General features: G+C 44.0%; 1 protein-coding gene across 1 annotated transcript in view; it reads right to left on the reverse strand.

Moving 5' to 3' along the window:
• The window catches only part of ABCA5 (ATP binding cassette subfamily A member 5), a 240,305-nt gene that overhangs the window by 63,938 nt on the left and 158,932 nt on the right, over positions 1-17,435 (reverse strand). The window contains exons 15-20 of the mRNA XM_069750700.1: positions 17,172-17,310; positions 12,844-12,934; positions 12,625-12,764; positions 11,502-11,621; positions 2,602-2,800; positions 1,312-1,481 (exon numbers count right to left, since the gene is read on the reverse strand). Of these exons, the coding sequence (XP_069606801.1) occupies positions 1,312-1,481; positions 2,602-2,800; positions 11,502-11,621; positions 12,625-12,764; positions 12,844-12,934; positions 17,172-17,310 (859 nt within the window). The remainder of the gene's footprint in view (positions 1-1,311; positions 1,482-2,601; positions 2,801-11,501; positions 11,622-12,624; positions 12,765-12,843; positions 12,935-17,171; positions 17,311-17,435) is intronic.

Genomic DNA, 17,435 nt, shown 5'->3' on the forward strand with positions numbered 1-17,435 from the left:
CTGGGGCAGCTGTGGGCTGCTATTTTTAAGCTGGGGTGGCAATATTCATAGCCCCTTACCAGTCTGAGATTACGAGCTGGCCCTGAGCTGTTAGCTTTAGCTTGGCTGGTTGCCAAAGATCGTGAGGACCCCACACTGTTTTTTTTAAATTATTTAAATAATTTTAAAAAACAGCATGGGACCTCTCGATTCTTAAGAACTAGTCATGATAAAGTTGACAGTCGAGGGTTGAAGTCCACAGCTGTCAGTTTTGCCTGCGCTGGTTATCAAAAGTAGAAGAGACCCCACGTCATTTAAAAAAAAAAAAAAAGTATTTATTTATTTATAGCACACAGGCGCCAGCTGATGAATATTCCCATCAGCGGCGCCTGGCCTCGCTGTTTTCAGCAATAGCAGACATAGACTGATGTGAGTAGTACCCTCTCATCAGCCGATGCCTGTGACCGGAGGTAACCTCTTTACCACTGACCACAACTGCTGACTCACGCTGTCATCTGACAGCATGGGAACCTCAGCTCTCTGACCGGCGGTAATGATGTTACCAACGATCAGAGTGCGTGTATGCTGTGCTGCCATGCAAATGACAGCATGGCAAACAATGAATGTTTGAGCCCCTCATTCATATGAATGAGGTCTGGGTTCGGGTACCATTCTGGTACCTGAAACAAACTTTTTTTTAGATGTTCGGCCGAACCCGCCAGACCCAAACATCTACGGGTTCCCCCATCACTAGTTATAAAATTTTAAGGGGGCACTGGAGGTATTATTTACTTTACAAGGGGGCACTGAAAACTTTATTACATTATAAGGGGGCATTTGGGGCATTATTACACTGGGAACTGAGGGCATTATTTCATCATAAGGGAGCACTTATAGCAAAAATTTTTTATAAGGGGACATAGGGGCTGTTATTACTTTTTAAGAGGGTAATCGCTACAAAATTACTTTATACGGGGGCACTGAAGGCATTACTACTCGATAGGGGGGGGTATAAGTACATTTTATGAAGGCACTTGCAGCATTATTACTTTAAAAGGGGCACATAATGCTTTTAAGAAATATTTGCTGCTCATCTCTCAGAAATGAATGTGGCTCCTGAGATAAGAAAAGTAGGGGACCCCTTCTTTAAAAGATGGGTTACCCATTTAATTCTCACTTTTATGGTTCAATGATAAAAATACCAAGTTTTTTTGATTCACTAAAAAAACAGAAATATTCCCTAGACCCATCAAAAAAAATGACACTTTGGACTAAGGAATCTAGACGTCATCCATTTCTACACCAAGTCCATTTCGTGCCACATTATGTTACCTGTGGAGCTCTGTACCAGCAGACTGGTGACATACTTCTGACTCTTCTGTCCTGGGCGCAGGAAATACAGATCAGGAGAGAGTCGGATCTCCAAGGAGGATTTGTGGTAGTACCAGTGTATGATATTTATGGCTGCCTGGACTGCTAAGAACAGAAATAGAAAGAGAGACCTGAAAGAAAATCAAATGTCATGTAAAAGATTCTGTAGCCGTCCATCAAAAGCTGCAAATTACGCCATTGTCTTTTGGGTTTCTGTTCTTACGTCGTTCACTGTGCAGGGAAAATGACCTTGTAATATGATTCTACAGCTCAGTACAATTACGGCGATACAAAACTTGTATAGTTGTCTTTTTAAATTATTTTAGTGAAGACAAAAGATTCTGAACGTCATTAAAAATTTGGTTTTCGTCACCATTTTCGGAGACTTTTTTTTGTATTTTTCCATTTGGGGGCCTGCTTTTTGCTTGGTGAGCTGTAGTTTTTATTGGTACTATTTTATATATGACATTTTGATGGCTTTATATAGCATTTTTGGAGGAAGGTGCATTGAGCAAAAAAAAAAAAAAGAGAAATGACAATTCTGGAATTACATTTTTTCTTCTTTACAATATGGGTTAATTAACTTTATATATAAAAAAAAAAACTTTTACAGATGTGGAGATATAAAGTCATATTTTCTTTTTTTTGTTCTTTTATTTTTAAACTGGAAAACATGAGCTGATGCAAACGTTCATATTTTTTTCAATTTATATATACACAAACGCATTCATATACATACAAACACATATATATATTATTTTTCATAATTTTAACTTTATTTTTTAGCCTTGCTATTACGAGTTTTCTTTCATCCTATACAATGAAATACAGTATATCGGAAACTTAGCAATCTTAGCCTGCGGGTCATGGGAGTACAAAGTGGGTGGGTGATGGGTGCTTTTAATAGGCTGCCAACTGTAAAGGCGACCCATCGGCACTTCGCCAATTGCATCGGCACTTTTCAATTGCATCGGCACTTGCAAATTACATCGACACTTTACAATTGCCTTGTGCATGGCAAACGCAACTATTTAATTGCTACTGTCAAAGACAAAGCTCAGCTCTGGTCGCTGCTGATAGAAGCAGGTGCGGGCAGTATAAAACAGCCAGCTCCCGCCGTGTATGAAGGATGCGAAAGGTGGCTGGCTTGCTTTCTCAGAATCAGCTACAAATGAGAAAAGACTAAATTAAACTTATGACAACATGGTAGAAGAGTGACCTAATAATGTAACAAACTATGACAGTACTCACACGTATCGAACAGACTTGGTTTCTCGGCGCAGATTACGGAAGTGTAGCTTAGCTATGGTGGCGACTTGCTGCCTCCACAGTGCTCTGCCGCTGACAGTGCACGGGTGAGATTCGGGCATGGTCAGCAATCCCTGATCAATCTCCTCTGTGGATTTCCATTTCCCGTCATCTTCTATTCTCCTTGTGAATATACTGTTATCTGTGAGGAGTAATGGCGAGAGTGAGCTGTAAATATATAGAGGAGGACTTGCCTTCAGAAACGGCGAACTATTATTATAGTGGAGAGAAGTTGTCAGCTGCCATGAGAAGACACAGCGCATCGGGATAATACCTGGAAAAGGCTCGTGCCCCGAGCTAAATTATAAATAGTGCCTGGCTCTTAAGTGAAATTAAAAAGGTATAGTAAGCCCCCCCATGCTTCCTCAACATCAAATGGTTTGTAAAAATGTAAATATTAGTTAGCAATCAATCACCAGACTCATTGTAGGACCCCAAACCTGCTGCAAAAGGTACGGTAGCTATCCCCAGACCAAATTGGCCTCACTTAACTTAAATTAGCTTCACTGAAGACCAGACCCCATAAATATCAAACACCAATCTAGATCCCTAAATTATCATAGTAACATAGTTAGTAAGGCCGAAAAAAGACATTTGTCCATCCAGTTCAGCCTATATTCCATCATAATAAATCCCCAGATCTACGTCCTTCTACAGAACCTAATAATTGTATGATACAATATTGTTCTGCTCCAGGAAGACATCCAGGCCTCTCTTCAACCCCTCGACTGAGTTCGCCATCACCACCTCCTCAGGCAAGCAATTCCAGATTCTCACTGCCCTAACAGTAAAGAATCCTCTTCTATGTTGGTGGAAAAACCTTCTCTCCTCCAGACGCAAAGAATGCCCCCTTGTGCCCGTCACCTTCCTTGGTATAAACAGATCCTCAGCGAGATATTTGTATTGTCCCCTTATATACTTATACATGGTTATTAGATCGCCCCTCACTCGTCTTTTTTCTAGACTAAATAATCCTAATTTCGCTAATCTATCTGGGTATTGTAGTTCTCCCATCCCCTTTATTAATTTTGTTGCCCTCCTTTGTACTCTCTCTAGTTCCATTATATCCTTCCTGAGCACCGGTGCCCAAAACTGGACACAGTACTCCATGTGCGGTCTAACTAGGGATTTGTACAGAGGCAGTATAATGCTCTCATCATGTGTATCCAGACCTCTTTTAATGCACCCCATGATCCTGTTTGCCTTGGCAGCTGCTGCCTGGCACTGGCTGCTCCAGGTAAGTTTATCATTAACTAGGATCCCCAAGTCCTTCAGCCTGTCAGATTTACCCAGTGGTTTCCCGTTCAGTGTGTAATGGTGATATTGATTCCCTCTTCCCATGTGTATAACCTTACATTTATCATTGTTAAACCTCATCTGCCACCTTTCAGCCCAAGTTTCCAACTTATCCAGATCCATCTGTAGCAGAATACTATCTTCTCTTGTATTAACTGCTTTACATAGTTTTGTATCATCTGCAAATATCGATATTTTACTGTGTAAACCTTCTACCAGATCATTAATGAATATGTTGAAGAGAACAGGTCCCAATACTGACCCCTGCGGTACCCCACTGGTCACAGCGACCCAGTTAGAGACTATACCATTTATAACCACCCTCTGCTTTCTATCACTAAGCCAGTTACTAACCCATTTACACACAATTTCCCCCAGACCAAGCATTCTCATTTTGTGTACCAACCTCTTGTGCGGCACTGTATCAAACGCTTTGGAAAAATCGAGATATACCACGTCCAATGACTCACCGTGGTCCAGCCTATAGCTTACCTCTTCATAAAAACTGATTAGATTGGTTTGACAGGAGCGATTTCTCATAAACCCATGCTGATATGGAGTTAAACAGTTATTCTCATTGAGATAATCCAGAATAACATCCCTCAGAAACCCTTCAAATATTTTACCAACAATAGAGGTTAGACTTACTGGCCTATAATTTCCAGGTTCACTTTTACAGCCCTTTTTGAATATTGGCACCACATTTGCTATGCGCCAGTCCTGCGGAACAGACCCTGTTGCTATAGAGTCACTAAAAATAAGAAATAATGGTTTATCTATTACATTACTTAGTTCTCTTAGTACTCGTGGGTGTATGCCATCCGGACCCGGAGATTTATCTATTTTAATCTTATTTAGCCGGTTTCGCACCTCTTCTTGGGTTAGATTGGTGACCCTTAATATAGGGTTTTCATTGTTTCTTGGGATTTCACCTAGCATTTCATTTTCCACCGTGAATACCGTGGAGAAGAAGGTGTTTAATATGTTAGCTTTTTCCTCGTCATCTACAACCATTCTTTCCTCACTATTTTTTAAGGGGCCTACATTTTCAGTTTTTATTCTTTTACTATTGATATAGTTGAAGAACAGTTTGGGATTAGTTTTACTCTCCTTAGCAATGTGCTTCTCTGTTTCCTTTTTGGCAGCTTTAATTAGTTTTTTAGATAAAGTATTTTTCTCCCTATAGTTTTTTAGAGCTTCAATGGTGCCATCCTGCTTTAGTAGTGCAAATGCTTTCTTTTTACTGTTAATTGCCTGTCTTACTTCTTTGTTTAGCCACATTGGGTTTTTCCTATTTCTAGTCCTTTTATTCCCACAAGGTATAAACCGCTTACACTGCCTATTTAGGATGTTCTTAAACATTTCCCATTTATTATCTGTATTCTCATTTCTGAGGATATTGTCCCAGTCTACCAGATTAAGGGCATCTCTAAGCTGGTCAAACTTTGCCTTCCTAAAGTTCAATGTTTTTGTGACTCCCTGACAAGTCCCCCTAGTGAAAGACAGGTGAAACTGCACAATATTGTGGTTGCTATTTCCTAAATGCCCAACCACCTGCAGATTTGTTATTCTGTCAGGTCTATTAGATAGTATTAGGTCTAAAAGTGCTGCTCCTCTGGTTGGATTCTGCACCAATTGTGAAAGATAATTTTTCTTGGTTATTAGCAGAAACCTGTTGCCTTTATGGGTTTCACAGGTTTCTGTTTCCCAGTCAATATCCGGGTAGTTAAAGTCCCCCATAACCAGGACCTCATTATGGGTTGCAGCTTCATCTATCTGCTTAAGAAGTAGACTTTCCATGGTTTCTGTTATATTTGGGGGTTTGTAACAGACCCCAATGAGAATTTTGTTACCATTTTTCCCTCCATGAATTTCAACCCATATGGACTCGACATCCTCATTCCCTTCGCTAATATCCTCCCTTAAAGTGGACTTTAGACAAGACTTTACATAGAGACAAACCCCTCCTCCTCTCCGATTTTTACGATCCTTTCTAAACAGACTGTAACCCTGTAAGTTAACTGCCCAGTCATAGCTTTCATCTAACCATGTCTCGGTTATTCCCACTATGTCAAAGTTACCTGTAGATATTTCTGCTTCTAGTTCTTCCATCTTGTTTGTCAGGCTTCTGGCGTTTGCGAGCATGCAGTTTAGAGGATTTTGTTTTGTTCCAATCTCCTCACTGTGGATTGTTTTAGAAATGTTCTTACCTCCCTTCTGAGTATGTTTTCCTGGGTCGTCTTTGTTCAAGTCTAATGTTTTTCTTCCCGTCCCCTCTTCTTCTAGTTTAACGCCCTCCTGATGAGTGTAGCGAGTCTTCTGGCGAATGTGTGTTTCCCTGGTTTGTTGAGGTGTAGTCCGTCTCTGGCGAGGAGTCCATCATACAAGTAATTCACACCGTGGTCCAGGAATCCGAATCCTTGTTGTCTGCACCATCGTCTTAGCCAGTTGTTTGCATCAAGGATCCTGTTCCATCTCCTGGTGCCATGCCCGTCTACTGGAAGGATAGAAGAAAAAACTACCTGTGCATCCAGTTCCTTTACTTTCTTCCCCAACTCTTCAAAGTCCTTGCAGATTGTTGGTAGGTCCTTCCTTGCCGTGTCATTGGTGCCAACATGTATCAGAAGAAATGGGTGGACGTCCTTGGAGCTGAAGAGCTTTGGTATCCTATCGGTCACATCCTTGATCATCGCACCTGGAAGGCAGCATACTTCTCTTGCAGTTATGTCCGGTCTGCAGATGGCTGCTTCTGTGCCTCTCAGTAGTGAGTCTCCCACCACCACCACTCTTCGTTGCTTCTTGGCTTTTAATTATAGCCCAGAGGAAGCTCATAATTATCAGGTCCCTTATTTAACAGACCCTAGACCAGACCCCTGAATAATCATAACCCAACACAGGCTACCAAATTATTAGACCCCCCATATCAGCTATCACCTATCCACAGGATAGATGAAGACTTGGTGATCGGGGTGGTCCGATTGCTGGGATCTGCACTGATTGGGGCTGTGCTTGGCTGTTTTCCAGGAGCCCCATAAATAATAAATGGAGCAGTGGTTGGGCATCGGGTAAAAAGTTCCCTGTCAAATATTTCCTATTCTGCTGATTTCAGGGTCCCAGTGGTTGAAGCCCCACTGATCAGCAAGTTATAAACTATCCTCTGTAAATTTATTAGCTTCATTTTACTGGACAATCCCTTTAATGATCACACTTTTATTTCTAATCAAGAAACGTTTATTTAACCCTTTCACGACCTTGGGATTTTCCGTTTTTGTGCTTTCATTTTTTGCATGCCTTCTTCCCAGAGCTAACTTTGTTATTTTCCTCATCAATATGGCCATGTGAGGGTTTGTTTTTTTGCGGGACAAGTTGTACTTTTGAACAGCACCATTGGTTTTACCAAACAGTGTACTGGAAAAACAGGATTTTTGGTTGCTTACCATAAAATCTGTTTCTTGAAGCCTCCATTAGGGGACACAGGAACCATGGGGTGTATGCTGCTGCCACTAGGAGGCTGACACTATGCAAATAAAAAAGTTAGCTCCTCCTCTGCAGTGTACACCCCACCGACGGGCATTATACTCTTCAGTTAGTGAGAAAGCAGTAGGAGATAATGAAACAAGGTTGAAAAACCATAACCACAAACTTAAGAACTGTAACGTGAGAACAGTCATAGAACAGATAACAACAGAAAACATTGGGAGGGAGCTGTGTCCCCCAATGGAGGCTTCAAGAAACAGATTTTACGGTAAGCAACCAAAAATCCTGTTTTCTTTATCGCCTCTCATTGGGGGACACAGGAACCATGGGACGTCCCAAAGCAGTCCCAAGGGCGGGAAAAACAGACTTCCATCAGGTCAGAGGACTCACCACTGCCGCCTGCAGGATCCTTCTGCCTAGGCTGGCGTCCGCCGATGCGTAGGTATGGACCTTGTAAAATTTGGCGAACGTGTGGATGGAAGACCAAGTTGCCGCTTTGCAAAGCTGTAGGGCGGTAGCCCTGTGGTGCACCGCCCAGGAGGCGCCGACTGCCCGGGTAGAGTGAGCCTTAATCCCAGGCGGGGGCACTCTGTTCTTGACCCGGTAAGCCTCCAAAATTGCCATTCTGATCCATCGAGCAATAGTCGCTTTAGAAGCCGGCTGGCCTCTGCGCGTGCCATCAGGAATGACGAAAAAAGAATCCGTCTTCCGGAAAGAGGATGTTCTATCCAAATAAATCCTCACTGCCCTGACGAGGTCTAGCTTGTTCAACGATCGCTCCAGAGGATGAGTCAGAGCTGGACAAAAGGAAGGTAGAACGATGTCCTCGTTGAGGTGGAAGGTGGAAACCACCTTAGGAAGAAAAGAAGGTGGGGGTCGGAAGACCACCTTGTCCTGGTGAATGACCAAAAACGGAGGGCGGCAAGACAGTGCCGCCAGCTCGGAAACGCGGCGAATGGACGTGATGGCCACAAGAAAGGCCACCTTCCAAGATAAAACTGATAGAGGAATCTCCCTAAGAGGTTCAAAGGGAGAAACCTTCAAAATGTCCAGTACCAGGTTTAGGTCCCATGCCTCCACAGGGGCCCTGTACTGCTGGACAGCGTGGGCTACCACCTGAAAGAAGGTCTTAACCTGTGGCCAAGAGGCCAAGGTCTTCTGAAAGAGGATGGAAAGCGCAGAGACCTGACCCTTCAGGGAACTAAGAGCCAGGCCCGAATCCAGCCCTGCCTGAAGGAAGGCCAAAAGAGAAGGCAGGGAAAAAACCATAGGCGGAACGCGGTTGGACTCGCACCAACGGAAGTAGGCCTTCCAGGTGCGGTAGTAGATCCTGGAAGACGAAGGCTTCCGAGCCTGAATCATGGTGTGAATCACCCGGTCCGAAAGGCCGGAAGCTCTTAGAACCGCGGTCTCAACAGCCACGCCGTTAAACTGAGCGACCGAGAATTCGGGTGGCAGATCGGACCCTGGGACAGCAGATCGGGCCTGTCTGGAAGGCGCCAGGGAGCGTCTGCGAGAAGGTTGACGAGCTCCGCGAACCAAGCTCTCCTGGGCCAATCCGGGGCGATCAGGATGACCGGCACCCCTTCCGCTTTGATCTTCTTCAACAGTTTGGGAAGTAATGGAAGGGGTGGGAACAGGTAGGGCAGCTCGAACTGTGACCAAGGAATGGCCAGAGCATCGACGCCCACTGCGAGAGGATCGCGGAACCTGGAGACGAACTGCGGAACCTTCCTGTTGATTCGAGACGCTGTGAGATCCACATCCGGAGTTCCCCATCGAAGACAAATCTGATGGAAGACCTCCGGATGCAAGGACCATTCCCCTGCCGCGAGACCCTCGCGGCTGAGGAAGTCGGCGGCCCAGTTTTCCACGCCGGGGATATGCACCGCGGATATCACCGGAACCGTTGCCTCTGCCCAAAGGAGGATCTTGGATACCTCGGCAAGGGCCAAGGAGCTCTGAGTCCCCCCCTGATGGTTGACATATGCCACAGCCGTGGCGTTGTCCGTCTGGATCCGGACTGGAAGGCCCCTGAGGATCCTTTCCCAATGGCGGAGGTACAGAAAGATGGCCCGAATTTCGAGGACGTTGATCGGCAGAGAAGACTCCTGCGGCGACCAACGGCCCCGAACCGTCAGGTGGCGAAAAACCGCACCCCAGCCGATCAGGCTGGCGTCCGTTGTCACCACCTGCCAGTGAACCGGAAGGAAGGACCTGCCCTGGGAGATGAGAGGTGACGTCAGCCACCAGTTGAGAGACCGCTTGACCCGAAAGGAGAGTCTGATCGGCCGATCCAGGGAGAAGACCAACCTGTCCCACTGAGACAGAATGGCTTGCTGAAGGGGTCGAGAATGGAATTGGGCAAAGGGAATCGCTTCCAAGGTAGCTACCATCCTCCCCAGAACCTTCATGGCCGATCGGAGGGAGGGAGGCCGAGGACCCTGGAGCAAGCGTATGTCCCGACAAAGGGTGGATCTCTTGTCCTTGGGAAGGAAGACTCTGGACTGACGAGTGTCGAAAAGCATGCCCAGGTCGACAGGGAGCCCCTAACAAGAACCCCCCTATCAAAGATCTGGGATGGGAAGGGAGAGAATACTCACCTAAAAACATCCCACGCCGGTACTAACCTTAAAAGGGCGGTGAGACGTCCAGGGGCTAATGGACGTCCTCGTCTCCGCCGACCGACAGGCTCTGGTGGGCGAGTGGGTGGGGGACGGAGCCAGGACCGGACTTCTGAGCACGCTTGTGTGCTAGGCTCTTGGTCCTGGAGAGGGATCTATGAGGATACGGGGTGGCAGTACACGCTGTACTCATAGTCCGCTTTGTGGGACTACAGGTGTGACTGCTCACCCTGTATCCCTCCGAGGAAACCTGTAAAGGAAACGATGCAAATTGAGGTAGATAAGGGTCTAATAAAAGACCCGTGTCCACCTCCTACTGACACTAAGCTAAACTGAAGAGTATAATGCCAGTCGGTGGGGTGTACACTGCAGAGGAAGAGCTAACTTTTTTATTTGCATAGTGTCAGCCTCCTAGTGGCAGCAGCATACACCCCATGGTTCCTGTGTCCCCCAATGAGAGGCGATAAAGAAACAGGAAACAAAAATTCCAAGTGTGGTAAAATTGCAAAAAAAAGCGCAATTCCACAATATTTTTTTAACATGTTCACTATATGCTAAAATGGACCTGCCAGTATGATTCTCCAGGTCATTACGAGTTCACAGATACCAAACATGTTTAGGTTCTTTTTTATTTAAGTGGTGAAAACAAAATCCAAAGATTGTAAAAAATAAAAAGGCAACATTTTCTGAGACCCATAGCGTCTCCATTTTTTGGAATGTGGGGTGGGGCGAGGGCTTATTTTCTGCACGCTGAGCTGACGTTTTTATTGTTACCATATTGGGGTAGAAGATATCAAGTTTTGATTGCCTGCTATTTCATTTTATTGCAATGTTGCCTCAACCAAGAAAAGTAATTCTGGCATTTTTATTTTTTCTCAGTATGCCATTTACTGATTGGATTAATTTAGTTTATATTTTGATAGATCTGGTGTTTCTGAATGCAACGATACCAAATGTGTATTTATTTATTTTTTTGTTTTATTTTGACTGGGGCAAAATTTTATGATCAGACTCCAGAGGAGACCCCTTAAAAACCATAGCTTATAGCAGACCCTGTAATATTAGACCCCAGACTAGACTATAAGACCCGAATGTAGACCCCATCATTATCAGACCAGGCCAGACCCCTAAATTAAAAGATGCCATTTTAGGTCTCTACATTATCAGTCCCCAGACTAGACCATGTGATTAACATAGATCAGAGAAACCCCCTTAATGATCAGATCCCAGATCAGATCTCTAAGTGATCAAACCGTAAATCGAACCCTTAAATTACCAGACCCTAAAGCAGTCCCCTATATGGATCCCAGACCAGCCTCAGTCTTCTTCACTTCTAGGTTCTGCTTTGCCGAAGCCCATGACACTAATTGAGTCAGAGTCCCCGGTCTCGAGGCCTGAGCATCCTGGCAGCTTTAGGTCCAGCAGTAATCGCTACTGATTATTGACCTGTATGATTTTCATCAATGTCCGCTTCCAATTTGAAGAAGACATCTTCCAGCGTGGTGATAGAAACGCCATACGTCATCACTCCTAAGCTGCAATCATTGTCCAGAGCAGAAAACAATCCTGAAATTCAAAATCATTGTTATTGGTTAATGTAGGACCCCTACCCCTATGTCATGAGCCTCTCCTTACATACACAGAGCCCACAGCAGACAAAATGAAGAGAAGCTGCTACAGTCTTTACGTCTGTAGCTGTTTCTTCTATCCTCCTTCTCCTGATGCTTCATAATACACAGGAATCCATCTTACATAGCTTCATATCACCCCTCTGTTTACAGTATCCCCCCACATCGTGGTATTTCCCAGCTCAGAGGCAGGAAGTCTCACACAGTTGTCCAGATACTAAGACAGCGGAGAGCCGCTTCCAACCTCCTTCTTTTAAACGGACAGAGCCGTTATTACTAAATTGTGAGAAATTTTATTTAGCTTTTCCAAATTATATATTTCATAAATGTTTATTATATTTGTCTTCTTTTAACTCATGGAGTTTCCAGGATATGATGAGTCTTCTTTAAAGTTTTTTCTCTTTCCCCCAGGTATTCTCCCCTATCTCTTTAATATAATCTGGCCCTTAAGTATACTCTCCCATGATATCAACCTCGCCATACCATCTCCCCTCTTCTATATGATTTCCTCAGCAATATTGTCTTTCCTCCCCTTTAGTATTGTTTCTCCCACTTCTCAAGTATCATCTCATTACCATCCTCCATTAACTATCATCTCCTCATCCTCTATGCCCCTTTCTGTATAATCCCCCCTCAAGTAACACCTTCCCCATTCCAGTACCAGCTCACCATCCAAAATAACCCCCACAGGATTGTCCCTGCTCCAGTCTAATCTCCCCACCTGGTATCATCTCTCACCATTCAATAGTATGATCTCCCAATTCAATATCCCCCTCCTTTATAATCCCCTTCAAGTATATTACGCATGATACGACTATCATCCTCCATAATCTGAACCTCCCACGCCCGTCTCCAAGACTTTTCTCATGCTGCACCAATTCCCTGGATTACACTACCTCGGACAAACTGGTTGGTCATAATCATCTGGTTAATCAGTGTACCTGGGAATATGTCCACATCTTTCAGTGGCAGGGCGTAAATGAGGGAATTCTCCGTCTGCAGCATTAACGTCGCCCTCGGGATATGCTGTGAGATCAGGGATGAAATTGCTTCTATGTTACTGGACGGTTTTATGTCCATGCTAAGGAGACAGAGATTGGCTTATTGTACGAGACAAAATAAAATAAAATCAGGAAAAAAAACATCAAAATTGAAATAACCTTAAGCGATAGCCGACACCCCATTTACTCTTTAGGAAGAGAGAGGATCCCACGCATTTCAGGGCTCCTTGTGATATCACAGCCTTTCGGTCTGAAAGAGAAGAAGGTGGTACTGTTACATAGTCAAAACCTACAATAAAAACAATAAAGAGGTAAGAAAATAATATTAGTAGTGCCCATAAATAACATAGGGCACTTAGTTGGAACTACTTTGATATAAACAAGCATAAAAGATATCCCACTGCGACAAGGTGAACCCCAATCAGGATGGTCCGTAACTCTGATAACTCATCTCGCTATGTGCCAGCAGACGTTAAAATAGACGAGTCCTTGGCATGACTGTGTTTTGCCCCTTCTGTGGAAAGCTTCATAGACACCTAGCCAAGGTGGGATGGCTTTGGCACTCTTTTTATGCTAGGCTTATGCACCCACACATTGCAATTATACCATCAAGTATGCTGGCCCAGGTTTTCAGTTCTGTGTCACGTAGTCAGTTTGTTATAAAAACTAGGATAATGGCTACATGAGGACTTACATTTTACAAATTGTATTTTGTTCAGAGTGGTTTAGGAGTACGGGTTTTGTTTTTTGTTTTTTTTAATTTGCAGATTATTTTTTTTTTTTTAACTTTGCGGTTTATACAGAATATCCTCTTAAATTAATTCTTAGGGTTATTACATGCAAGTGAATTTTTGTGGACTTTCTTCTTTTTTTTACATCTTTATTTTAAATTTTTATTATATTGATATTATGAGAAAAAGAAGATTTGCAGGATTCTGGTCCAGCAGTCACGTCAGTAGTCTGTGGCTACTAGACCAGAGCCATGCAAATCTGCTCTTACCTGTCCCCAATGCCTCTTGTGATTTGCTGGCTAATTAGAAAAGTCACCAAGGATCCCGGCAGGAAGGAGGAGGCTCGTAGGGCTCTGGTCAGGTGGTCACCATACACATAATATAGACGGCTTGCCCCACCAGGATCAAGTTCAGACTCTTCTGTGTATGGAGAACCCTAATGTGCCATAATAGCAGTGTACTAACAACTCTTGGGTCCTTTCTACGTCCTCACGGCTGAGGGCACAAGGAAGCACACCATGAACTTGTTCATGACCCTAATCAAAGGAAGTCACTGATGTTAGAGGCAGGCGCTAGTTTTCTAGCATGGCTCCTGAGCCCGTTCCAAACATCCGCTGAGCCAATATGAATTTATTTACATTATATAGTCGCAAAGATGTTAATTCCTAACTTCATAGATGGATATTGTTGGATAGAGCTATTTTTTTAAATTTGCAACCATTCTTGAGTTAGCACCTTTTAGAAGTTTACAGCTAGTTGCCTAGGAGACCGACCACCGCCGCTGACTTGTCTGACTTGTGAGCACTGTGCTGAATGTTAAAAGGCAACAACACATTTGGGTTATCCTGAGGAGCTGCAGAACAAAAGCTAAAAGAGCTTGTAAAGGCTGCATATGTTCTACTGCCCAGCAGTGATGGTCGATCTCCAAGGCAACAAGCTGTAAACAAAAGAAAAGTGTTAATATCTCAGGAAAGGCTTGCATTTACAAGTACTACCCGACAATACCTACTTCTGAAGATGGAAATAACTCTTAGGGCTCATTTCCACTTGCGAGGAAAACGGACGAGTGCAATCCGATAAAAAAATCGGCTTGAACTCGGACCAATGTTATTTAATAGGTGTCTTTTCATTTGCGTTTTTTTTCTCAGCCGAAATCGGACTGAGAAAAATCTGGGTCGGCTGAGAAAAAAAACGCAGCATGCTGCGATTTGCTGCGGGTCTCCGACGAGACTCGCCAATGCAAGTCAATGGGTGCGAGAAAAAAAACGCATGGAATACGGACCATCCGTATTCCATCCGTTTTTTACGGATACCTTACCATTCTGTGGCATAGAACACTGTAAAGAGTCCTGTAAATGACTGTATAAAAATAGTTGCAGAGAAAAAAAACGGATTGCATACGGATGTCATACGGATGTAAAAACGGATGGTGCGATTAAAAAAATCGCATTGAACTCGCATCACAAACGCATGACAATCGCATACGTTACATCCGTTTTTTCGGTCCAGATTACGGACCGTTTTTTTTTCTCACAAGTGGAAAGGGGCCCTTAAAATCAGTCATTTGGAAGTCTGCAAAAGGTTGTGCAGAAATTCTATAGCGGTATAGATGCATATTCATTCATCCACTAGCCTCTATGATGAGGAAATGACATGTTTTCTCTTATTACAGTGATAGGAATTACTGGAAACAGGTAACAACGGGGGTCTACGTGGGAGTAATGTGATATAATGATACGCGAGTCAGGGTATAATTAGAGGGAAGTGGCGATAATTGTAAGGTGCAGTTCTGCTGATACTAATAACAGGCGGATATATGCGGGAAGCGTGTGAAACAGTAACTCATAAGATTAGCGAAATGTTTAACATATCACAAATGATATCCAACACATAAGGCAATGATATTATGGCTTCACTATATCCGTGGTTGTTATGCTTTATTCCTATACAGATTCTTATGTCGCGAAAGACGTGTTACATGACTGATAACTGTGGAAAATAGCTGAAAGGAAAGCTGGCGTTTAATAACTTTTCAAGTTTTACATATGTTTCTCGAAAAGTTTTAAAACTTTTTAACACACTTGCATTATTTCACTTTTCTTTTTTTTGTCTTGTGCCATTTGTTGAACGTATTTTGTGTCAAATTCTTCAAAACGACGCACGTCATCAATGACTTTTGAGCAAATTAAAAAATGCTCCTTATTTTTGCCTTTAAATGTTATTTGTCAAAAGGTTTTTTCTATGTAATCTGAGAACGGCATGATGTAAAGGTCATAGACCCTGATTCCAGCAATGTGTCACTTACTAGGCTGTGCTTTCCTGTTTCAATACAATCAGTGTTTTATCAGCAGGAGATTATGCAAACACTTGATAATCAGATTGAAAGGACGCTCTGTGAGGTTCTCGGTCGCAGATCGGACCCCCTAATGTGCAGCCTTACCTCAAGGTACCTTCACGCTAAACGATATCGCTAGCGATCCGTGACGTTGCAGCGTCCTGGCTAGCGATATCGTTCAGTTTGACACGCAGCAGCGATCAGAATTCTGCTTTGATGTCGTTGGTCGGGGCTAGAAGGCCAGAACTTTATTTGGTCGCTGGCTCTCCCGCTGACATCGCTGAATCGGCGTGTGTGACACCGATTCAGCGATGTCTTCGCTGGTAACCAGGGTAAACATCGGGTTACTAAGCGCAGGGCTGCACTTAGTAACCCGATGTTTACCCTGGTTACCATCCTAAAAGTAAAAAAAACAAACACTTCATACTTACCTTCCGCTGTCTGTCCCTGGCGCTCTGCTTTCCTGCACTCACTGTGAGCACAGCGGCCGGAAAGCAGAGCGGTGACGTCACCGCTGTGATTTCCGGGCACTGTGCTCACAGTCAGTACAGAGAAGCAGAGCGCCGAGGACAGACAGCGGAAGGTAAGTATGAAGCGTTTTTTTTTTTTACTTTTAGGATGGTAACCAGGGTAAACATCGGGTTACTAAGCGCGGCCCTGCGCTTAGTAACCCAATGTTTACCCTGGTTACCGGCATCGTTGGTCGCTGGAGAGCTGTCTGTGTGACAGCTCTCCAGCGACCAAACAGCGACGCTGCAGCGATCCGGATCGTTGTCGGTATCGCTGCAGCGTCACTCAGTGTTAAGGTACCTTTACTAGACATACTAGAAAAGAGAGAGCGGGCTGAAGATGCAGCGCTGACATGTAAGTGATACTAATAACCTCCTATAATCGGACACTGATGGAGACGTAGTGAGGATGTATCTGATGGCGTTCATGCCCAGAAGTAATTGTAGATGCTGGCAGCATGATGAACGCAGATGAAAACAGTGCTGAGCTTGGCTCCGCAGACCATGGAATTACCCGGGAAGAGTGCAGACATGCACCATCCTCCTACCATTACAATATATCTGACAAGTCGTAATCAGAATGCAAGAAATCTAAGCCAGAGAATTGAAAAACTAAATTTGGAACATTTAAATCACATGAGCCTGTTGACTTCTATGGAGAAAAATCAGCACCCAAAGACGTCGATGCCTGTGGTATAATAGTGCAGCCTGATAAATGAATGGTGTCCACCTGCATAAAACACACTTACGTATTCTTTATAAAGGGTGCAGCTGATTGATGGAGGGGTGCTGGCTGTCACACTCCCATTGATATGATATTGATAATGTATCCCTGGATAGGTCATAAATATCATAGAGCTTGGACTACTCCTGTGATGTCTTCTTTAATGGAACTATGGGCCGCTTGCCTACCTGCCAGGATGTCTGCTTCCTCCATACAATGGGTGCTAAACACGATCACGCTGTTGGTTTTCCTCTTTTTCAGTACATTCCACACAGTATAACGTGAACATGAGTCCATGCCGGCAGTGGGCTCATCCAGAAGAAGCACCTGCAGGAAGCAAGAAAGCTCTCAAGCCCAAAGTACAAGAAGGGAGAGTGACTGCTCCCGGCCCTGTCATTACTGATCTGTCCAAAATACAACAGGATGTGGTTTATACACCTTATCCTAAGTTA

The sequence above is a fragment of the Ranitomeya imitator genome, chromosome 2, assembly GCF_032444005.1.
Source record: "Ranitomeya imitator isolate aRanImi1 chromosome 2, aRanImi1.pri, whole genome shotgun sequence".
Taxonomy (NCBI): domain Eukaryota; kingdom Metazoa; phylum Chordata; class Amphibia; order Anura; family Dendrobatidae; genus Ranitomeya; species Ranitomeya imitator.